This window comes from Muscardinus avellanarius (genome assembly GCF_963383645.1).
Source record: "Muscardinus avellanarius genome assembly, chromosome: 3".
Taxonomy (NCBI): domain Eukaryota; kingdom Metazoa; phylum Chordata; class Mammalia; order Rodentia; family Gliridae; genus Muscardinus; species Muscardinus avellanarius.
The window spans coordinates 5,884,018-5,908,055 of NC_137788.1; the positions used below are offsets into that span (position 1 = coordinate 5,884,018).

A 24,038-nucleotide genomic window follows, 5' to 3' on the forward strand; every position below is an offset into this window, starting at 1 on the left:
CAGGGCACGTAGGGAGGACGGTGGGGAGGTCCTTGCTACCCCAGGGCACGTAGGGAGGACGGTGGGGAGGTCCTTGCTAACCCCAGGGCACTTAGGGAGGACGGTGGGGAGGTCCTTGCTACCCCAGGGCACGTAGGGACCACTGGGTGTGAAGTTGACTTGCAGCGACACTCGGGGCCTTCAGCCACATTTAAAATTAACTTCCGAGTCTTCTCCCATTTGGCCGCCTTTCCATTTTTTTAATTTTTAGTAGTTATTTTTTGGAGATGAGGGTGGGGATGGAACCCAGGAGTTCTCTACTACCACTGAGCTACATCCCCGGCCTTATGTACTTGGTTATTTAGTTATTTATTTAAACAAGGGCTGAGTTGCACAGGCTGGCTTGGAACTTGCAATCTTCCTGCTTCAGCCTCCTGAGTAGCTGGGATTACAGGTGTGTGCCATCACGTCCAACTTACGTAGCTTTGATGAAGGCAAGATATTTATATTTGTTAGAAGGATTTAAGAGACTATTGGACAGCACGCAGAATAAAATAGACTAAATCTTAATGGCAGTTCATTTCTTTTTCTCTTTTTTTCTTTTTTGCGGGTCTGAGGATGAAACCCAGGGGCATTCGACCTCCGAGCTACACCCCCTGCCCAATTTTTTATTCTTTATTTTGAAACAGGGTCTCACTGAGTTGCAGAGGGCCTCACTAAGTAGCTGAGGCTGTCCGCGAACCGCGATCCTCCTGCCTCAGTCTCCCAAATCCTGGGATTACAAGCGTGCCCACCACGCCCGGCTGGTACTTAATTTCTTCTAGAATTTCCTAGTAATCTTTTTCATTTTCTAAATTTACTATAAGAATTTACCATAAGAAGAATTTACAATAAGGAGAATATTTACCGGTGGCATTATTGAAGCTACTAACTACTCTAGGTACGTAGAGGGAGGAAGTGCTGTAATTGGTTACTGAGGCACTCCATGGACTCGAGGGCCTTGGACTAACACTGCCTGGACGCACGGGGAGGGACAACCTGAAGTCGGGCACACACACCGTGCCGTCAGGTCAGTGGTTGCTCGTGATGGTCTTAGAACTATGCCCGCCGTGCAGTGAGTGTTGTACATGCTTGTTAGGCTGAGATTTTTTGGTCCTGTGTCTGAGCCAGACGCTGTAATAGTGCTGGGACCAAAACAGTTCTTACCCTCATGTACTTAAAAGTCTAGAAAGGAGACCAGTAACTCGTAAAATACACAGTCTACAGAGACACACGAGCTGAGAAAGGAAGGGCCGGGCAGTGGCGGGTCTCTGCTGTATTCTGGGCTGCTGTAGTTCATTTTCTGCTGCTGTACAGAATACCTGAGACTGGATAATTTCTGAAGGAGAAAGGTTTACTTTAGCTCACCGTTCTGGAAGCCTTGGCGCATGGGGCCAGCATCTGCTAGGCTTCAGCTCAGGACCTCATGACAGAGGCAAGCCGTCATGTGCCAGGAAAGGGAGGAACAGAGAAAGCCGGACACCTTATGACCACCAGGACCTGCAGCAGCCCCTTCATGCGGGCAGTGCCCTGTGACCCACGCAGCCCTCGAGGGCCCCGCTACTTCTCAGTACCCGGGCAATAGCAATGAGGCTTCTACATGTATTTTGGAGGTGAGAGATCACATCCAGACCGTGGAAGAGTGATGGAGGAACTCTTCCCTTAAGCCAGTTTGCAGCCAGAAGCCTAAAGGAGGCGAGAGAGTGAGCCGCACAGGAATGGAGGGGTAAGAAGACTTGAGGAGGTGTGTTCTGGAAAGGGAACAGCGAGTGCAAAGGCCCTGGGGTGGGGAGCACCTTTTGAATGGGGAGTAACACTGCCGCTGACTGGCAAAGGTGAGCACGGGAGATGGGAAGCAGGGGCCATGCCGAGGGAGCTCTGCCTTCTGAATTGTTTGAGGTTAATTACTTGTTTCCAAAACTTTTTACTTTGCAATTTTGTAACAGAATAGCAAGTAGACAAAATAGCATAATGAAACAGTATGTCCTGACCACCCAGATCTGACGCCAGCCTGGCGCTACCTCTGTGGCCTGCAGTTCCTCTCTCCCGAGCTGTTCTGCTGCAGCCCTCAGCTCTCACGTCACAGCGTCAGCTGCTGCTTCCGATTAAGCTCCCACTCATCTTGTGCTGCTCAGATTGTCCCGTTTTCAGCCAGCAGGACGCCTGTGGACGCCTGTGGTCTCCCTGCACCCAGTGAGAGTGCCCCTGTGGTTTGAAATGGCCGCCTCGCTTTCAGGCCTGAGAGCTCTCAGACTTGCAGTCAGCCGCTTCTCCGGAACCCCTGGTTCTGTGGTGGGAGGTGGCGTTAATATCCGGAGAACGAGTATGGTTGTAGGGGTGCTTGTTGCTACAGGGTTGTTGCTGCTTCTAGGACTTTGCGGTGCACAGAGCCAGGCAGGTGCACAGAGCCAGGCAGCCAGGCAGGTGCACAGAGCCAGGCAGGTGCAGGTCCTTGAGTGGAGGCGCGACTGGCGTGAGGGTCTCAGGGCTGCCGTAAGGGTCGCAGGGCTGCCGTGCCGCAGACACGGGGGCAGGGAGCGCTGGGCCTGGGGAGTGGCCAGCCGGCGGCGGTGCAGGGAACACTTGGGTTTTTCCAGGTTTATTCATGGACTCGATTTAGAGAATGAAGTAAAAGGAGAGGAGAATGTCGGAGGGTTTGGGGCTGCAGTCAACTCTCGGAGTGGAGAAAGAGGAAACATGGCTTCCTAGGAAGATTGAAGGAAGCGGGGCTTGTTTAGTCCAGTCTGGGATCTAGGGCGAGGCCCCGCACGAGCGCCTAGGTCTCAGGAAGTGGAGCCGCTTAGGTCGTCAGCGTTCCAGTACTGAGAACTCTGGGGCGGGATGAGCCCAGAGTCCTTCCTGCACATCAGAGAAGCCGGAAGAGCTAAGTGTGGGTGCTGCAGGCTGGTCCAGAAGAGGCTGTCTTCTGAGTGAGGGGGAGTGCTGGGGTCGGGGGGGAGCCGGGGAGCGCCGCCGTGAGCCATCACGGTCTGCGAGGAGCCGGGGAGCAGAGGCGTGGGGAGTAGAACGGACATTGGAACTCTTTTTTTTTTTCTTTGTACTGGGAATTGAACCCAGGGGCATTCTACCTCCAAGCCACACTCAGACCTGGTTTTTTTATTTTGAAACAGTCTCACTTAACTTACTGAAGGTCTTGCTAAGTGGCTGAGACGGGCCTCTAACCTGAGATCCTCCTGGCTCAGCCTCCCCAGCACTGGGATTACAGACATGTGCCATCATGCCTGACGGGACATAGGCACTCTTAAGGAATATGGCGTACCCAGCTAGAAGGGTCCTCGGGTAGCTGGAGTGAAAACCTTTGTCTTTATCTCTCGTGACCCGCCCCGAGCGCCCTGTCCTCTGTGAGAGTTAGGGGTGCGGGACTGGGTTCTGGGCTTTAGCCCTTGGTCTTTCTCGCCACCCCAGCATTGTGAAGAGCACAGAGTGCTTAACTACAGGCCAGGCCCTGCTCCGGCCACCATCGCAGCCGAAGCCGTGAGACAACTAGCTACTTGAAAGGGAGTGGGAAGGGACAGCGGAGCGTGGCTTTGGGGCATGGCCACATTTTCTGTTCAGGGTACCTGGTGTGGATGTGTGAAGCAAGACCTTTATGCCTTGGCCCACAGCAGAATTGGAGACGTCGGCTGAGAGTTTGGGGCACAGAGGCCAGGAGGAAGTTGCAGGGTGACTCCTGTTCTTACTCAGAGTAGTAAAAGCGGGTCTCCATCAGACCTTTTACCCAGTGAATAGTGAATGAGTGTTAATACTTTTGGGTATTGACATTTTAAACTAACCTTGCTCGCTGTGGAGAACAAACATGTTTAAACATTTGAAATTCCAGTAAGTCTGTCTTGGACATTCCCTGTGGAAACTCCAGCCTGTTTCCTGGGTGCTAACGGCCTTGATCTCTGCAGGGGAGGCGGGCCTGGAGAGCATGAGGAGCACTACTGCCCCTTCCGCGTCATCCCCTATGTGGTTCACGTACATAGCCCTGCCCAACCGGAATCTGAGCCTTGTTGTCTAGCTCTGGTGGAGAAGATTCACTCTGGTTACGAAGGTAAGTCAGGAGGACCTGCGAGGAGGGAAGACGCGGGAATGCAGGCACCAGACAGGAGCAGGGGGAAACGTGCAGTTCTAGAACAGTCTGGCCCCCAAGACCTAGAAGCACTTTACTGGCTTTACTGCAGTCGGCTTGCTGACCTTGACCCCTTGTGCAGCGTGTCCTCGGACAGTGTGGGCTCAAGGCCTGAGCCTTGGACTTGGGCCAGTCCTCTCTTCTGGTGGCCCATCTGTGGCTTCTTACTGCTGCTTTTTGTGTGAAATATAGGCACTGATGTTTCCCAGATGGCTACAGGAATGATGAATTTATGTTTTAAGAATTGTTTTGAAGTGCTGGGCGAGGTGGCGCACGCTTGTAATCCCAGCATTTGGGAGGCGGAGACAGAAGAATTGTGCTTCACAGCCAGCCTCACCTACTTAGTGAGGCCCTCTGCAACTCAACGAGACCCTGTTTCCAAATAAAGAATACAAAATAGGGCAGGGGGTGTAGCTCAGAGGTAGAATGCCTCTGGGTTTCAACCGCAGTACTGCAAAAGAAAATAAAAGAAGAAAGACCCTGGGTAAAAAGTATCGTTTATGAGTTCTGTGAGCAGAACCACATTTCTAGACTTATATTTAGCTCCATGTGCTGCTAGAAATCACCGTCAGTTCCTATGACATGATGTGCTTCTCTATAGATTACTGTCCTGTACAAAAGTCACACAGTGAAAGTGTAGTTGTAATCGAGCAACGCAGGACGTTGAGGCAGGAGATTCACACGTTTAAGGCCGGCCAGGGCAACTTAGCGAGACCGTTTCAAATGAAGAATTAAAGGGGGCTGGGGATGTAGCTCAGTGGTAGAGCACCCCTGGGTTCAATCCTGAGTGCGCAAAGCAAAATAAGTAAAAATTTACAAGCTATAAGATGATGGGGGCATGGGTTGCAGGCAAGTAGACGAGTTCATGTGTTGTGTCTCCCGAGCGGCCATGACCAGCTGGATGCTGTGTCCTGCATTCACTTAAGGCTTCTTGCAAACAGAGTTGTGTATAAGCAAATGCAGTGTTGGATTGTGTCCGGCATTCTTCCCTAAACACACCGCTGCGTTTTCCAAAGCTTGCCTTCAAGCAGTACTGTTTTTATTATGCAAATAACGTCCATGTAGTGCTAAGGCCTTGTTTGTAAACATTTTGTTTAGTTAAATACGCCACTAAATAGCATTAAACTTTTCATTTACTCCTGCTTTAACTCTTGAATTAATTGTGATGAGGAAACTAGCAGTTCAGTATGCATAGACTCTCTGCTTAAAATTAACTTTATTAGGCATCACATTTTAACTTGATTAAAATGTTAATAAAGAGCCGGGCGTGGTGGCACACGCTTGTATTCCCGTGCTTGGGAGGCAGAGACAGGAGGATCGCGCAGACTCGAAGCAACCACGCTGGTGTAAGAGACCCTGTTTGAAAAATATAAAATAGGTCTGGGACTGTAGCCCGGAGGTAGAAGGGCTTCCAGGAACCCCCCCAGTACCACCAAAAACAAAAATAAAATAAAATGTTAATAAGGAAAATAATTATCATTTAGCCTAACTTTGGTTGCTTGAAATCCTGTCCTCGAAGTGAGGTCTCTACTATTTCATATAGATTTTATTTCCTTTTTAATATGTTACGTGTTTCGTTAAGTAGATAATCAATTTGATATTTGCCTTTAAGTGGGCCTTTCTGTTTTTTCCATAGCTCCTCGAATTCCTGTAGCTAAAAGAATTTTTACCACAACACACACCCCGGGGTGTGTGTTTCTTGAAGTAGATGAAAGGTAAGTACTTTTTAAACCTAAAAGAAACTTTTTTTTCTGAAAATATATTAAAAATATGAAGAAGTTGACATGCGTTCACCGGCTCATCTGCATGCTATAACAGAATCTGTCCATCTGCTCATCTGGTTTCCGTTAGGTTGAAATTTACTTTCATTGTCTAAATTTTTAATGTAAATGTCTCGCATGTGGTTCTAGAAGTGATTTACAAGATAATCATAGTGGATTCACAGCATTGTGCTGTGGGTGGGTCGAGGTATAGCTCAGTGTTACGGAGGAAGGCAGTGACCCGGAGGTCAACAGTGACCCAGAGGCCGGCCCGAGAGCGTGCGCGGTGTCCGCCGTGCTCCGGCTGCCTCCGGACCGCGGGCTCCTGGCCTCTGTTCCGCTGCATGGGTACGTGGCAGGTGCTCTTCACGTCCGTGTATGATGAAATTTTAATTAGTCTGAAGTGGGAGAAAAAAGAAGGGGCTTTTTGTTGTTTGTGGAAAGCTCAACTTCTTAAAAGATTTTTGTTTATTTTGATCTTGTGTCTCTCCTCTCTTGGGGGGTGTTAAAAACGTTTTTGTTATTTGAAGACTAGTGCTGGCAAATAGTACTGGCGGGCCGTCACCGCTGCTCACTGCTGCTTTTCAGTATCTTCCTCTGGAAAAAGTGAGCATTGGTATCACATTAGTATCTGCCGTTCCCACACATTTCTTTTAAAATTTGACTTACTCATGAATTTGGAAATCTATACCACATAGAAGTATAAAAAGTAAAATGTCAAAAACCTGGACACAATTACAGTAGGTATTAATTTTGATTTTTAAATGTTCTTAACATAAGAGAATGGGCTTACTTAATCATAGTTATCCAGAAACCAAAAGGTGAGACTTTGTGTAATGTGATTTGTATACACCATATGTAGATTTTGATACCGAGAAAATGTGTGTGGAGTCCGTTTTTTCTCAGGCTCCCCTCATCATATCCTCTGTAGTTTCCTGCCAGTGTATCCGGTACCCTGAGTGTCCTGTGTGCCAGTTGTCTATTTGAGTCCATCTTTTGGGAGCCCATCTATTTACGTGTTTTTAATCGTGGTTGTGTTACTCGTCTTTCTGTTACTGTAATCAAGAGGAGGAAAGGCTTGTTCTGGCTCGTGGTTTCTGTCCGTGGCCAGTTGGCTCCGTTGCTTTTGGGCCTGTGACAGGCCACCACGCAGGAGCGTGTGTTCATTTAACAACATCAGCATCTCTCTGTGGTCTTCTTGTGTGCGGTACCGGGGACGGAGCCCAGGGGCCTCTACCTCAGAGCTGCACCCCCAGCCCTGTATTTTATTCTTTATTTTGAAACAGGGTCTCACTGAGTTGCAAAAGGCTGTCCGCGAACCGTGATCCTCCTGTCTCAGCCTCCTGAATGCTGGGATTATGAGCGTGGGCCCCCATGCCTGGTTAGCTTTTTTTTTTTTTTTTTTTTTGGTTGTACTGGGGTTCCTAGAAACCCTTCTACCTCGGGGCTACACTTCCAGACCTATTTTATACTTTTTTATTTGGAAACAAGGTCTCTTAAGCCAGCACAGCTGGCTTCGAACCTGTGCGATCCTCCCGTCTCCGCCTCCCAAGCGCGGGATTACAAACGTGCCCACCACGCCCGGCTGCCTTTTTTTTTTTTTTTTTTTTAATGGCAACATGAGAGCTTTCAGACGCCCTCCGAAGAACTTGGTAAAAACAAAGCTCCTGGTCTGTATCCCTGATTCTGGTGTCATAAGCTTACAGTGAGCCTTTGATCTCGTATGGCTTGTTCCCTGGACAGCTCTGACACAGCCTATCGGGTCCACCGCCACGTGAGAGTGCATGGCCATCTCCCCACAGGGCAGGCATTGGGCTGTGCATTGTTTTTATAAATGCTTTAGTGACTGTCTTTGCATAAACATTTTCTTACTTAGAACTAAGAAGTATTTTTTGGTGTGTGTGCTTTGTTCTGTCTTGCTTGGTTTTGTTTTGCAGAGCTGGGGACTCAAACCCAGGGCCTTGTATATTCTAGGCAAATGCCCTACTACTGAGCTGCCTCCCTGGGCCAATAAACATATTTTAAAAACATATAAAGAGCCAGACATGGTGGGGCACGCTTCTAATCCTAGTACTTGGAAGGCTTAGACAGGAGAACTGTATGTTTTTGGCCAGGCTCAGCTACTTAGCGACGCCCTCCACAACTTAGACCATTTCAAAATAAAGAACAAAAAATAGCCAGGCGTGGTGGCGCACACTTGAAATCCCAGTACTTGGGAGGCTGAAATGGCAGGATCTGGGTTTGTGGGTAGCCTCAGCTACTTAGTGAGGTCCTCCACAACTTAGTGAGACCCTGTTTCAAAATAAAGAACAAAAATGGGGCTGGGGGTGTACCTCAGAGGTAGAATGCCCTCCTTGGTTCCATCCCCGGCACCACACACACACACACACACACACACACACACGCACACACGAATAAAAATAGAACTGGGGCTATAGCTGAGAGGTAGAATACCCCTAGGTTTAATTTTCAGGACCACACACATGAATGAGTGAATATAAAGTATAAAAATTAGTTAATGTGCCAGGCGTGGTGGTGCACGCTTGTAATCTCAGTGCTTGGAAGGCTGAGACAGGAGGATCGCACAGATTTGAAGCCAGCCTTAGCTACTTAGTGAGGCCCTGTTTCCAGATAAAATATAAAATGGGTCTTGGGGTATAGCCCGGAGGTAGAAAAGCCCCTAGGTTTCATCCCCAGTACTACAAAATAAAGACTAAAAAATAGGGCTGTGGTGTAGCTCAGAGGTGGAATGCCCCTGGTTTCCATCCTCAGTACTGCCAAAAAAAAAAAAAAGTTTAATATGCTGTGTGTCTGCCCCAGAGCAGTGCCTTTGCTGGGTTACCTACCTCAGGATCTGGTCGGAACCTCCATCTTAACCTACTTGCACCCGGAAGATCGTCCTCTGATGGTCGCCATACACCAAAAAGGTAGGGCCTGCTCCTTTACAGGAGAAAAGGTGTTGTTTTTTACCACAAATTCTAATTTTTCTAATTCTTTTCTCATTAAAGCAGAACCTTTAACCAGATGAGCAATGTATTAAGACTGCTATAGTAATAATTCAGTGTACTAAAAAAATGTACAAGTAAATGACGTTAAAGATCACTTGTGCTCAGAAAATCTGTAAAGTTCTTTTTTTGTCTTGTTGTCTTATATAGTCTTGGAATATGCAGGCCGCCCTCCCTTTGAGCACTCACCCATTAGGTTCTGCACCCAGAACGGAGACTACGCTGTACTCGATTCCAGCTGGGCCAGCTTCGTGAACCCCTGGAGCAGGAAGGTCTCTTTCATCATGGGTCGGCATAAGGTTCGAACGTAAGTCAGTCGGCCTGACTATTTTCGAGCAATCTTCTTACTAAGTAATACTCAGTCGTGCGTTAACTGCCCGTCAGGCAACTGGCACGTGAAGTACAGAGAGCACAGAAGGTTTTCAGTGCTTTGGGAAACAGCAGAGCAGTACGTGCCGAGCCTGAAAGAAACCATAGCGTCAGACTTAAAATCGCTGCTACATTCATCATTAAGAAAACGCTGGCATGAGCCGGGTGCGGTGGCTCACGCTGCAATCCAGCATGCAGGAGGCTGAGACCGGAGGATCCAGTTCACGGACAGCCTCAGCTACTTGGTGAGGCCTTGTTTCAAAATAAAGAATAAAAAACAGGGCAGGGAGTGTAGCTCGGCGGTTGAATGCCCCTGGATTCCATTCCTAGAACTGCAAAAAAGGAAATAAAATGCCGGAATAATTGTTTGATGGATTATGTTGGTCAGAAGACGTTTGCAAAACCGGGTGTGGTAGTGCACGCTTGTAATCCCAGCATTTGGGAGGATCGCGGTTTGCCGCCAGCCTCAGCTACTACTTAGGCCCTGTGCAACTCAGTGAGACCCTGTTTCAAATAAAGAATAAAAAACAGGACTGGGGGTGTAGCTTGGAGGGAGAATGCCCCTGGGTTCCATCCCCAGTACCACACACACACACAAAAAGATATTTTGCAGAAATGACTTCACATGGTCTCTACAATATTTTTACATATTAGATGTAAAATGCAGTATACAGGGTTATTTATACCTGTTCTTATACTTATGTTTACACACATGCTGCAAAACTGAATCATGGAAATTGGAAAGAAAATAAAAATTGTTGTTATGTGTGGGTAGAGAGACTATGGATAAGGTCGGTCACCCTGCTCCTCCCACGCGCCCTACCCCTCTCTCTGCCATTTCTATACTTTAGAGATCTTTTGGGGAGCATGTAAAACATTTCTATGTGGAGGGGTATTGGGCATCAGACCCAGGGAGTTTCTACCCTGAGCTTCACCCCCGCCCCATTTTGGTTTTATTTTGAAATACAGGGGCTTGCTAAGTTACTGCACACTGGCTTCAAACTTGCAGTTCTCCTGTCTCGACCTCCCAAGTGCTGAGATGGCAGATGTGCCCCAGCACACCTGCCTGAGCACGTAACTTCTTATGTCAGCCTCCTGTGTGGTGGCAAACATTTATAATCCCAGCACTTAGGAGGCTGAGATAGGAGGATCGCAGGTTCAAGGCCAGCCTCAGCTACTGAGTGAGGCCCTCTGCAACTTAGTGAGACCCTGTTTAAAGAATAAAAAAATAGGGCAGGGCCTGTAGCTCGAGGTAGAATGCCCTGCGGACAGCCTCAGCTACTTAGTGAGGCCCTCTGCAACTCAGTGAGACCCGATTTCAAAATAAAGAATAAAAAATAGGGCAGTGGGGGTAGCTTGGAGGACGAATGCCCCTGGGTTCCATCCCCAGACCCGCCCCCAAAAAAAAAAAAAAAAAAAATTTGTGATTACAATGCACCAATAAAATAAGTAAATAAAAACAAACACTCTCACAGCGTGAAGGGGATGTATGCTGGGCGCTTGCGTGGCGGTGGGAAGCAGGTGGTTAATTGAGGCACGGCCCAGCCATTTATATGCACACCCAGCCTGTGCAGGAGCTGCTGATTGGCCCATCCCAGCTGCTGCCCTGGGGCACGTGTGTGATGAGTGGAAAAGCCGAGTTACTGCTCACTATTACGACATTGCCAACACCCTCCGCTCTTCTGGTGATAATTTCTGCTTTTCAGAACAGGGCTTCAGTTTTTATGTAGCCGAGCTACACTGTGGATTCAATCCCGGCTCTGCTACTTTGGGTTGTCTAATCCTATGGAATCCTCTGGTTGGGTGGTTTGTGTGGCGCTGAGGGTACAAACAGGCCTCCTGCGTAACCACTCTGCCACCGAGCCATCCCCAGCCCGCCCTCACTTTATTATTTATTTATTTATTTATTTATTTATTTATTTTTGTGGGTCTGGGGATGGAACCCAAGGGCATTCGACCTCCGAGCTACACCCTCTGCCCTATTTTTTCTTTTTTTCTTTATTTTGAAACCCGGTCTCACTGAGTTGCAGAGGGCCTCACTAAGTAGCTGAGGCTGTCCGCGAACCACCATCCTCCGGATTCCAAGCGTGCGCCACCATGCCCGGTTCCGCCCTCACTTTAAAAGTCCCCGACAATTCCTACCCCAGGACTCTAAGAACGCGGGCCTCTGAGGTGGCGGCAGACGCGTGGACGTCGGGGCCTGGACCCTTGTCCCTTGGTGCTTTCCTGCTTGCCCCGTGCCAGCTAGCAACCTGGAGAAGGTTGTGACTCCAGTGAAGGAGAGGGTACTTGGCACCTAGAATGACACCTGGCACGTCGTAAGGGCTTTACATGTTGGTTATTGCTGTGTGATATAAAAACTAGTGCCATGCTGTGGAACAGGGCCAAGTAGATGTCGGGTTCTTCCCCTGTTCTCTCCTGCTGGCGTGCACATTTGCTGTGTTGAGGGAGTGGATCTGAAATGCACCAGAGTCGAGGGGAAATGAGCTGGGGGTTACCTGGCGGCAGCCACATCTCCCCCGGGGATGGGTGCTGGAGTCCTCCTGGTTGGGCAGGTAAATGATCGGGTGCGCGAAACATTCAGTGCTGCGTGCGAACCGGGGCTCTTGCGCTGCCTGCAGAAGCTTCCTCAGTGAATGTCAGACTTTAAAACCAGTCATTACTGAAGATGTTTTCGAAGCTGAGAAGGTCCCTTGCCACTGATTTTTAGATCCATACATATGCAGTGCTGAAGTACTTACAGAAATATTAGTGCCCTAGAGAAACTTAAAGCCTTTTAAGGTCTCATCTGTTTCTTTGTATTTTCTATATTTTCATGAAGAGAATTTTAGCTCTGTAGTTCCCGTATTTGAAGTCAAAGAGTTGCTTTTTAAAAGCATAGGTTTGTTAAAAATCATTTTAAATTGCTTGACTCGGTCTGTTACTCGGCATTTTGTAGGAGCCCGCTAAATGAGGATGTTTTTGCTACCAGAATAAAGAAGATCAACAGTGATGACAAAGACATAGCAGAATTACAAGAGCAGATTCACAAGCTCCTCTTGCAGGTAACGTGAGAGATTCTTTTTAATAATAAACACAGATTCTCATAATTGTGTTCCACGTTGGGATTCAGTCTTAACGTCGCTTCACGAAAATAAACTTGTTAGGAAACAGAAGAAGTCTTTACATCCTAGAAATTTATGTCTTTCTATTTTTGTCCTTAAATTGTATTAATTTTTGTTCCTTATTCTGTGTGAAATGCACAGAATATTTTTGAAAGAACTCGGTTTTTTTTGTTTTTGTTTTTGTTTTTTTGGTGGTACTGGGGTTCCTGGAAGCCCTTCTACCTCCGGGCTACACTCCCAGACCTACTTTTACATTTTTATTTGGAAACAGGGTCTCCTAAGCCAACGCGCGCGGCTGGCTTCGAACCTGCGTGATCCTCCTGTCTCTGTCTCCCAAGCGCAGGGATTACAAGCGTGCGCCACCACGCCCGGCAGAGAACTCGTTTTAAGACAGTAAACTGTATCACAGCAACAGGGTAGGAAGACTTTTTTATTTCTCTTTTCTTTTTTTGCCGTACTGGGGATTGAACCCAGGACATTCTACCTCCCATCTACACCCTCAGCCCTATTTTTTATCTTTAATTTTGAAGCAGGTCTAAGTTGTGGAAGGCCTCGCTAAGTTGCCGAGGCTAGCTGAGAACCTGTGATCCTCCTACCTCAGCCTCCCAAGCGCTTGGGTTGCAAGTGTGTGCCGCCAGGCCCAGCTCTGCTGTGGTATTTTAGAACACTTGTTCCAGAAACACCCGCCTAGATTAGAAAGCAAGATTTTGCCCTTGAGGATTAGGAAGTTATGGAGGTCTCATTCATGTCAGGTCAGGGTTAAAGCACCAATTTACACGCACCTAACTTGGGGCTCGGGGTTTTTTCATCTTGGGTTTCTGGTGGGGGGACTCCTGTTCACTAAGCAGTAGCTGCGGTCGGGCCTCTGTTCTCAGCCAGTGCACGTGGGCGATTCCAGCGGTTACGGGAGCCTGGGGAGCAGCGGTTCGCAGGAACACCAGGCCAGCGCTGCCTCCTCCAGCGAGGCGAGCGGGCACTGCGTGGAGGACGCGCCCAGAGAGCCGGTGCGTGGGGCTGTGTTCTTGGCAGTTGCCGGGTGGTCCCTTACCGCCCTGGCCCCAGGGCTGGCGCTATGGGTGGCTGGGGACATTGCAGCAAACGGTCTTCACTTTTGAAGCCCTCATCTGATAACAGACATTTCAATCTATTTTGTTTTGGAAAAAAAATGCTCTAAAAAGAAAAGACCACCTTTAGAAGGTGGTACTTGAATGAATGGTATGCTTTTAAAAATCAGCATATTGTGTTAAGCCGGGCGTGGTGGCTCACACTTGTAATCCCAGCATTCGGGAGGCTGAGACCTGAGGATCGAGGTTCACGGACAGCCTCAGCTACTTAGTGAGGCCCTCCACAACTCAGTGAGACCCAGTTTCAAAATAATAAAAAATTGGGCAGGGTGTGTAGCTTGGAGGTCAAATGCCTCTGGGTTCCATCCCCAGACCCGCTAAATAAATAAATAAAAATCAGCATATTGTGAACACATGTATTTAAGGTCTCATCAGTATTAATGTGCCGGGATATTGGGAAGCAGAGTTCAAGTGATACCTATGTTTTTAATCATTATATCTTCAGAGAACCAGAAGGTAGATGTATTTTGTTTATTTTTTTAGTGTACATTTTTATAAAATTTGAAATCTAATTTATTATTCTTTTCCCAAAGATGACCTTGCAGCAGGTATATGCCAGTGTAAATGAAATTAAGAATCTGGGTCAGGAGCTCTACATCGAGTCGAAGACCAGATCATCTATCAAGCCAGTGCCAAGGGCGCGTGCGGAGCCGCGGGGAGGTGGTGAGTGTGTGGCGCTCTAGGTCCCCGGGCGTCCTCCTCTGAGCCCCGTGCTTTAACTTTTATTATAATATTGTAAATTAAACCCAGCATGGTAGCCGGGCGTGGTGGCGCATGCTTGTAATCCTCCGACCTTGGGAGGCTGAGACAGGAGGATCGCACAGGTTCGAAGCCAGCCTTAGCTACTTAGTGCGGCTCTCAGCAACTTAGTGAGACCCTGTTTCTAATAAAATATAAAATAGGTCTGGGAGTATAGCCCTGAGGTAGAAAGCCTATGGGTTCCATCCCCAGTGCCACCAAAATAATAAAATAAATAAATAAATAAATAAATAAATAAATAAATAAATAAATAAACAAACAAACCCAGCATGGTAGCAAATGCCTGTAATCCTAGTACTTGGGGGAGGCTGAAACAGAATCGCAGGTTTGAGGACAGCCTCAGCAAGTAGTGAAACACATCAACCTGTTTCAAAATAAAAAATTAGGTTTGGGTGTAGCTTAGAGATAGAATGCCTCTGGGTTCAATCCCCAGTAATCACAAAAAATGAATAAATAATATTGCAAATTCATAGATTTTTGTTCCATCTGATCTTTCTATGAATGGAGTTGATTTTGCAAATACATTTCAGATAAAGTATATTAAAATAATAAGCCCATTTCAAACAAATGGATAATATTTTTTGTATAAATTCAAAGAAAAACATTGGTCTTAGTTTTGCCCTGTTTTTTTTCTTTGGTACTTGGAGTTGAACCCAGGAGCATTCTGTTTTGGAGACAGACCCTAGCTCTATTTTATTTTTTATTTTGAAATAGGGCCTCACTAAATTGCTGAGACAAGTCTCCAACGTGTGATCCTTCTGCCTCTGCCTTCCGAGCACTGGGGTGATAGGTGGTAACAGTACACCCAGGCCAGTATACCCAGGCCAGTACACCCAGGCCAGTACACCCAGAACAGTACACCCAGGACCTTTTTCTTGATAGGATACTACAAAACACTGACATTATTTTGAAAAGTTAACTTAATGTAGAGATCGAATTAGATTGACTTTCTTGTGTGTGTGATACCAGGGATGGAACCCAGGGGCATTCTACCTCTGAGCTACACCCTAGCCCTATTTTTTATTCTTTATTTTGAACAGGGTCTCACTAAGTGGGATTACAAGCATGCGCCACCACGCCTGGCTGGACTGAGTTTTTAATTTAGCTAGCTTCCCCTTCATTTTTTCCCCCTGAATGTCAATATAATTTTGGAAGTTATGTTGGACTTTGTCCACCCTAGCGTTATAAACGGGCTCCTCGTGTCAAATGTAGGCCTTTTATATAGTAGGAGTGACACTGTCTAAGGCCAGGAATAACAAGAATAATAGCTATGTTTTTCAAGACCTGACATGATCTGTGCCATACGAAGTCACAGCACTGTTACCATCAGTGACGTTGCTGGTACCCTGCCCTGGTCATTCTGTGCCGCTATTCCTGAGGCTAATTTATAACAACAGGAATGTATTTCTTGAAATGTTGAGGCTGGGAAGTCCACCACTAAAGTGGAAGGGTGGGTGTCTAGTGAGGTCTCCGTCCTGCTTCCACGCTGAGCCCTCTGGAGTCCTGGAACACCCTCCAGAGGGAGCACTGCAGAGAGAGACAGAAGGACCTCGTTCCTTCCCTCCAGCCCTCTTTGCGGGGGGGTTGAGGGCCTTGCTGTGTAACCCAGGTAGCATCAAACTCCTGCTCAAGTATCAGCTTCCCTCTGAGACTCCAGGTCCGCACCAGGGCCCACAGCCCTTTCATACGGTCCCTGAGCCCACGATGGCTCTGCCTCACGACTTAGTCACCATCCAGAGGCCTGTCTCTGTCATGTAGTGTGTTAGAACTTAGGCGTCTTGAAGGGAAGGGACATGTGCATGGCAGGCCATGGCCGAGCCCAAGGACTCCCTCCAGACAGCAAGACCTATCCTGGACTTGTCTCCTGCTTTGGTAAGGTTAGCTTTCCATTTGTTAAAAGACATAAGATGCCAGGCATGGTGGCGCATGCTTATAATCCCCGCGCAGGTTGAAGCCAACCTCGCTGGCTTAAGAGACCCTGTTTCCAAATATAAAATAGGTCTGGGAGTGTAGCCTGGAGGTAGAAAGAAGGGTTTCCAGGAACCCCAGTACACCCCCCAAAAAAAAAATTGGTCTGGGAGTGTAGCCTGGAGGAAGAAGGGTTCTTGCGGGGCAAGGTGGTGCACGCTTGTAATCCCCGCGCTCGGGAGGCTGAGACCGGAGGATCGTGCAGGTTCGAAGCCAGCCTCGCTGGCTTAAGAGACCCTGTTTCCAAATAAAATATAAAATAGGTCTGGGAGTGTAGCCCGGAGGTAAAAGGCCCCTGGGTTCCATTCCCCAGTACCACCAAAAACAAAAAAAAGACATAAGATTCTTAACAGGTTATTTTTCCCTTGTCTCTGAAACCAGCAGATTTCCTCTGTGCAAAAGAGTTTACCTAAATATCGTTCTTGCTGCGTGTCATCAGCCATGTTCTACAGATCGGATCTCTGGGAGGTCTTAAGCCAGGGCTTCTAAATGTTCTCCTTGAGCGTCTGCCCCCTCCCCCCTCCCCCCTGCTCCCTGCTCCCTGCGCCCTGCGCCCACCACCTTGACCTGGGCTCTCTATTATGGTTACTTTTGTAACCTCACCTCTGTGTCATCAGAGTAGCTTCCTTCCTCGCCACCTCATAATCTTGTTCCTTCTACAGTAGTACTGTTTTCACACATGCACGTGTGTGTGTGTGTGTGTGTGTGTGTGTGTGTGTGTGTGTAACCCTGGAGACTGAACCCAGGGCATTCTGTGTCTGAGCAACACCCCCAGCCCTATTTTTTTTTTTTTTTTTTTTGAAACAGAGCCTTACTAAGTTGTGGAGGGCCTCACTGAGTTGCTAAGGCTGGTCACAAACCTGTGATCCTCCTGTCTCAGCCTCCCGCTTCCTAGGATTCCAGGCATGTGCCCCGTGCCCAGCTCAAAGCAGATATCGGTATTAACATCATTCCCGTGTTACAATAGTTCAGTGGCAGGGGGTCTGTATGCTTTGCTGCTACTTTGGAAAGAGAAAAGTTCCCACTTTTATTTATTTTGTTTTGTTGTATTTTGTGATGCTGGATATTAAGCCTTTTTTCTGTGTGTGTGCGGGTCTGGGGATGGAACCCAGGAGCATTCGACCTCCGAGCTACACCCCCTGCCCTATTTTTCATTCCTTACTTTGAAACAGGGTCTCACTAAGTTGCAGAGGGCCTCACTCTGTCCGTAAACTGCGATCCTCCGGTCTCAGCCTCCCGAATGCTGGGATTACGAGCGTGCGCCACCATGCCTGGCTTAAGCCCATATTTAATGGGTTTAATTTTTTTGTCTGTGTGGCACTGGGGGTGGAACCCAGGGGCTTTTCTACCTCCGGGCTACACTCCCAGACCTGTTTTATACTTTATTTGGAAACAGGGTCTCACTAAGTTGCTGAGGGCCTCGCTAAGTAGCTGAGGCTGGCTTCGAACCTGCGCGATCCTCCTGTCTCAGCCTCCCAAGCACGGGGATTACAAGCGTGCGCCACCACGCCCGGCTAACTCCCTTTTTAAGACACTGATATGTACAGTGTAGGACTTGTGTTTAGAATAATAAAGAACTGTCAAAACTCAATGTGACAACAAACATCCACATTAAAAACAACTTTAAGAGATCTGGGTGCTTTTGCAGATACCTAGATAGCAAGTCGCATGTGAACGACTCGGCCTCGATAGTCATTAGGTGGAAACCAGTTAAGACCACGAGCATTCAGCTGCCCACCTCATACACACACTAACTGTTGGCAGGGATGCAGGATAAACAGGGTGCTCATATTATTGTTGGACAAAATGCAGATTTGTCCATCCCGCTGGGAAACGCTTGACAGTTTCCTCTAAAGTTAAGCATGTTCTTGCCATATGACTTCACAATTTCACTCTCAGTTGTTGTTTACCCAGGTGAAGTAACTTAAATTTACACAAAAACCTGTATGTGACTATTTACTGTACTCTCACCAGACCCCGGGCGCAGTCAGGTGTCATTCAGGAGATCAGTGAAGGAGTTGTATGCCATCCGCGCGGTGGAGGGGTGCTCGGCAACAAGGAGGGATGAAGCGGGCCGGCACCTGGGCGCACGCCTGTAAGCCCAGGACTTGGGACACTGGGACGGGACGAGCGCAGATTTGAAACCAGCCTTGGCAAGTCAGCAAGGCTGCTCATAAAAAATTAAAAGCAATGCCAGGCGTGGTGGCGCACGCTTGTAATCCCCGCACCTGGGAGGCAGAGACAGGAGGATCGCACAGGTTCGACGCCAGCCCTGTGCTGGTTTAGGAGACCCTGTTTCCAAATAAAAATATAAAAATAGGTCTGGGAGTGTAGCCCGGAGGTAGAAGGGCTTCCAGGGACCCCAGTACCACCAAAAAAAAAAAAAAAAAAAAAAAAAAAAATTAAAAGCAAACGTGAAGTGCTGGGAGTGTAGCTCAGTTTGTATTACCCGAAGAGAAAGAGATCAATAAACCTGATATACGCTGCAGCGTAGCTGAGTCTTAAATACATTTGCTAGGTGGAAAGAAGGCAGAAGCATACGTTGGCATCAGCCCCATTCTGGAGTGCTCCAGACAGATGAGTGTTCACAGCAGTGCCCGTGGGCGCAGGGGTCAGAGTCTAGGGTTTCTAGCAGGTGCTGGAGGCGTGGATGGTACTGAACCCCATGTGGTAAACAGTGGGTTACCCAGGCTTTCGTTTCCACCGTGCCTCTGAAGACAGGGAAGCCCGGCCCGGCCAGCGAAAGAACTGAGAGCAGCGGCTGATGGAGCCGACCTCCAGCAGCCTGTGGCAGGCAGCCCCGCCCTGCCCGGGCTCCAGCCTCGGCTCCCATGCCGCCGTGCTCTGCAGGAGTCTCCTTTGCCGGTTCATTCTTCTCTGCACTTAAGTCCTCTAGTGCTCAAAACTGGGGGCCTTCTTTCCTTTCTCTGTACCTGTGCTGTCTGATGTGGGACTCACTAGCCACACTGGCGATTTAAATTCAGATTAAATACAAACCAACCCAGTGGCACTTCTGTTATGTCTCAGTCATTCCTGCCGCACTTCAAGTGCTTGGTAGCTACGTGCGGCAGTGCTCTGGCCACTGTTAGACAAAGAATAGAAAACAGTTGCCAGTCACTACAGAGTTCCGCTGGACCCAGGCCCCGCACAGGCCACGCTACACGCGTGACGCTCCAGCACCTGCTCAGGAGGCGGGGGTACCCGCTGTGCTGCTGCCGAGTGTGCGGTGGGCACGTGCTTCGCCTCACCTGGCATTCCGTGGAGCACACGCTGCACCTCGCTTTAGTTACTTTGGTGTGTGTTGTACTCTCTTCCCATGTCAGTACATCTAGACCTGAGCTCATTTTTAATAGGTGCATAATATTCCACTAACATATATGTCACCGAGTGCCATGAATTAATTTTGCTGGATATTTTATTAACCACATGTTAAAATATTTTAATTGCACGTCTTTTCATTCTCTTTCAGATGCACAGAATGCTTTAACTTCCTCCCAGACACTGAAAAATAAAGGCATGTACAGTGAGTCTTATGAGGATTTCAGGAGAGACCAGCACAACCCATCTTATCAACAGATAAACTGTATTGATAGTGTTATCAGGTATGAGACCAAACTTTTGTGGGGGTTTTTTTGGGGGGAGCTACGAATTAAACCCAGGGGTATTATACCTCTGAGCTACCCCCAGCTCTGTTTTTTATTCTTTATTTTGAAACGGCCTCACTAGATTTATGAAAGTTTTACTACTTGCTGAAGCCGCAATCCTCCCACCTCAGACTCAGGTCCTGGGTTACAACCATGCGCCACTACGCCCTGCTTCATAGAATTTCAATAGCTCCTCTGTCTTGATGTTACACTGCAAATTGAGTGCTTACTATATACAGTTAACGGTATACTAAATATTATGGAGGGTGCAAAAAAGATTAGAAGATGCATTGCTTCTCTGAAGGGATAGTTGTGAAAACAATACCTAAACTTGTCAGAATCAAACAGAGTAAGATATGCCAGGCTTGGTGGCACATGCCCGTAATCCCAGTACTTAGGAGGCTGAGACAGGAGGATCACAGGTTTAAGGCCAGTACGTGGTAACTTAGGGAGACCCTGCTTCAAAATAAAAAAGAATGAGGGTATAATTTAGAGATGAAATACCACCAAGTTCAAGCCCCAGTACCATAATAAATGAGTAAACAAACAGTATAAGATGTAATGGCCCACTTAAGACCAGAGTAAAGGGGGTTACAACCTAGTCGCTCGGGCCAGATGGCTGCGGAACACAGAAAGAAAGTCCACAGCATTTCAAACAGAAGCGGCCGCAGAGGCAGACAGCGGAGGGGGGCAGCTAGGAAGACGTGGCCGGGTCCTGTTGCGCAGATACCTGAAGAGCTACAGCATCCCAGCCCTGAAAAGAAAGTGCGTCTCCTGTACGAACACGACGTCCTCGTCCTCAGAAGACGGCAAGCGAGACCACGAGGCGGGCGTCCGCGCGTGGCCAGGTGAGAGAGCCGCCCGCAGGCAGGCGGAAGCACGAGGCCCGTCCCGGCTCTCCAACCTCCTGCCGTCGTTGCGCGGTTGGATCACAAGGTCCTCGTGTCCACCAGGCGGCTTGGACCGCCGCTTTCCAGCTGCTGTGCCCAAGCTGTTTGCCCTGGATGCGCGTCCTCTCGCGAGGCTTTTCTGTTCACCGTCAGTCCTTGTGTATCAGCAGCTGCTGCGCAGACCCCAGCCGTCCCGGAACCACACGTGCTGACCGGTGGCCGGCCCGCAGACGCCGGCGGAGGCGCCGCGCCAAGCGGGGGGCCGGGCACGAGCCAGTGCAGCTGCAGCAGCACCGCTGTCCACGCCCCGGCCCCGGAGCCAGGTACCACCCGCCTTGTGCCGGCAAGCAAGCCAGGAGTGCTGCTTGCTTCATGACCTCTCAGTCACAAGTATTGCTTTCCTTTCTTCAAGGAAGTTAAGATGTTTTTGAAATGCCATGTTTGCATTTCATACTCCTCGTTACGGGGCTTGTTGAGGGAGTTGCGTGTGGATTGAGCAGCATGGCGCGTGGCCTCCAGCGGCAGCCGGCTTCCCGCCTGCACAGGGCCGGCCGTGCCGGACGCAGCGCCCGACGGGGCGGTGCTGGGCCACTTTGTTGCTGACCTGATTGAAACATGAGCTTAGTCTTTCGGTCAGACATTCACACTTTTGTATTGATTTGGTAATAAAGAGTAGAGTATGTTTAAAGCTCTTTTCTGTTAACATAATTACTTGGTAAATTATTCTAATCTTTTTTCTTTAATGTTTTACTGCCTCCTATCCACTTGACCTGTGGCAGCTTTTTAGTGAGTTGGTCTGTGGAATGCCGACACATCTATTAAGCTGGGGTTTCAGGCTGTCTCTCATTTATTTCTCTCCGCTAGTCTTCAGGACCATATCAACTTCTGTGTGCCGCTCTGCTCTTAGTTCTCAGGCAACGTGAATTCGTTCAATCTTCCCAGCTCTGTAATATGGAGAGTGTGGTATTGACAGGAGAGCTGGGGGTGCTGGGGAAAGACCAGAGACACAGCTGTTGCGAGATTGGATTCTGTTCCTAAGTAGCCAGAGCCAAGCGTTTGTTGGAGCTGAGCCGGGCCTCAGGACGGGAGCAGACGCACGCGGGCAGCGTGCCTTCTTCCTAATGCTCTGGTTCCATATAGCTGTGTAACCGCCCGTGCCATGGCAGGGAGGGTCGCAACCAGTGTTTTCAAAAGCTCTTTTTTTTAACTCCATTATTACGCTTTTGATACTCTGGTCTTAAATTGCTCTTTGGAAGAAGTTTCTACTAAGTACGTATGCTTTCATTTAAGGAGCTATTTACTGGTCATTATTTCTCCTGATCTTAAAGTCGTCTCAACATCTACAAGGCCACATCTTTATTCCAAAGAGAAAAAGCAGAATCCGCCCAGATGCTCTTAAACTGTATGGTATCTCTGTGGTTCTTTTTCTTTCTGCAGAGCTTGTATTCCTGAAGTTTATACCCTGTCTCTAGTTGTGAAATGGGCCTGAGGGTCATGATCACAAATGCTCTGCAAACTGCTATCTTCATTGTGTATGTGGAACAGTAAAGACACAGAGGTGAAATGACTGAACTTTCCCAGAGTCCCGTGGCCCATGAGCAGCAGAGGAGAGAGCCACTGCTGTTACAGGACCTGGAATATGAGCTGCAAAGATTAGCTGAAATGCCAGTCCATAAACATAAACGAAATCTTAAAAATACTCAAATCCAGAAGAACAGCCGGGAGGGAGAAATAAAGAAACGGAGATAACCCAGTGCATATGAAATAGTAGCTTTAAACCTGACTATCAGTCAGGACTTACTGTGAATACTGCAGTCAGGAGGCAGAGCTTGTCAGGAGATACAGAGGTCAGTGTCCAGCTAACGCTGCCTGCAGAGTAACTTTAAATGACTACACAAAGACAAGAGCCCGCCCAGGGCGTTTTATAGGAGGCCGGAGCGCTCGCAAACACAGGGGAAGCAGGTTTCAGGACAGGAGTCTTACCAGAGACATTTCATAGTGGGAAAGCAGCCCAGTGAATTCCCCAGGTAGAGTAACAGTCATCAACTGTATTCACTAATGATAGGTGTAAAGACAGGGAGCAAAAATAGAGTTAAAGAGACAAAATAGACTTTCTGTGGTTTTAGTTAGCAAATTTAATACTCTCTCTGTGCGATTGTTAAAACATCTGGACGAAAAAATGAGTAAAGAGCTGGCCATGGTGGCGAATGACTGTAATCTCAGTACTTGGGAGGCAGAAATAGGAGGATTGCAGGTGTGAGGCCAACCTCAACAACTTTGCAAGGCCCTGAGTAGTTTAATGAGACCCTATTTCAAACTAGAAAATAAAGTGGGGCTGGGGATATAGCTCAGAGGTTAGAATGCACCTGGGTTCAATCCCCAGTACTACACATATACAAACAAAAAATAAAAAAGAAAGAGAGAAGCCTAATCTTCAAAGAACATGATACTTGCTAACAAAGTAGTGTGCGTTCTTTTCAATTACACAGAGTGTCTACTGACTATAAGATATATTTGGTTGTGATATGTCTCGAGTTTTATATATTTATCATTTACTTATTTATTTAGTGGTACTGGGGGTTGAACCCATGTGCATTCCACCTCTGAGCTACAGGCTCTCACTAGGTTGCTAAGAGTCTCACTACATTGTGGGTCCTCAAACCTGTGACCTTCCTGTCTCAGTCGCCCAAGTACTGGGATTATAGGTGTGTATCTATATGCCCAGCTAACTCTCCGTTTTTAAAAGATTGATGATTCATACTGTACTTTTGGTGTAGATGAATTCAATTGAAAGTCAAAAAGACAGTAGAAAAAATTAAAGCTAAAAATTGATTCTCTGAAATGATGTCCAAGATTAACAGAGTCTTATACCAATACAGCATGGTCTTGATCCACGTAGGTTCATAGTACGTCTTTAAAGGTGGTAGTGTAGCCAGGCGTGGTGGTGCACACTTGAAATCCCAGTACTTGAGAGGCTGAGAGAGCAGGATCACAGGTTCGCGGCCAGCCTCAGCTACTTAGAGAGGTCCTCTGCAATTGAGTGAGACCCTGTTTCAAAATAAAGAATAAAAAATAGGGCTGGGGCTGTAGCTCGGAGGTAGAATGGCCCTGGGTTCAACCCCCAGTACCACAACAAAAAGCCGAAACTGTGGGAGTGTAAATCCTCCTGCTCTGCCCTTTGTCAAGATGGCTTTGGCTCTTGTCGTCTTTTGTCTGTCTCGGTGGTAGGCGCTGTTCTTCAGTGCTTGTGTTGTTGCTATTG

At 47.9% G+C, this 24,038-nt stretch overlaps 1 protein-coding gene across 1 annotated transcript in view; it reads left to right on the plus strand.

Annotated features, from left to right (window-relative positions):
- PER3 (period circadian regulator 3) overlaps window positions 1-24,038 on the plus strand; it is a gene marked incomplete at both ends in the record, with an annotated part of 46,210 nt that overhangs the window by 6,967 nt on the left and 15,205 nt on the right. The window contains 10 exons of the mRNA XM_080691267.1: window positions 3,933-4,075; window positions 5,790-5,868; window positions 8,734-8,840; window positions 9,069-9,225; window positions 12,226-12,331; window positions 13,267-13,395; window positions 14,049-14,178; window positions 19,712-19,844; window positions 20,613-20,734; window positions 20,947-21,099. Coding sequence (XP_080547393.1) covers window positions 3,933-4,075; window positions 5,790-5,868; window positions 8,734-8,840; window positions 9,069-9,225; window positions 12,226-12,331; window positions 13,267-13,395; window positions 14,049-14,178; window positions 19,712-19,844; window positions 20,613-20,734; window positions 20,947-21,099 — 1,259 coding nt within the window. The remainder of the gene's footprint in view (window positions 1-3,932; window positions 4,076-5,789; window positions 5,869-8,733; window positions 8,841-9,068; window positions 9,226-12,225; window positions 12,332-13,266; window positions 13,396-14,048; window positions 14,179-19,711; window positions 19,845-20,612; window positions 20,735-20,946; window positions 21,100-24,038) is intronic.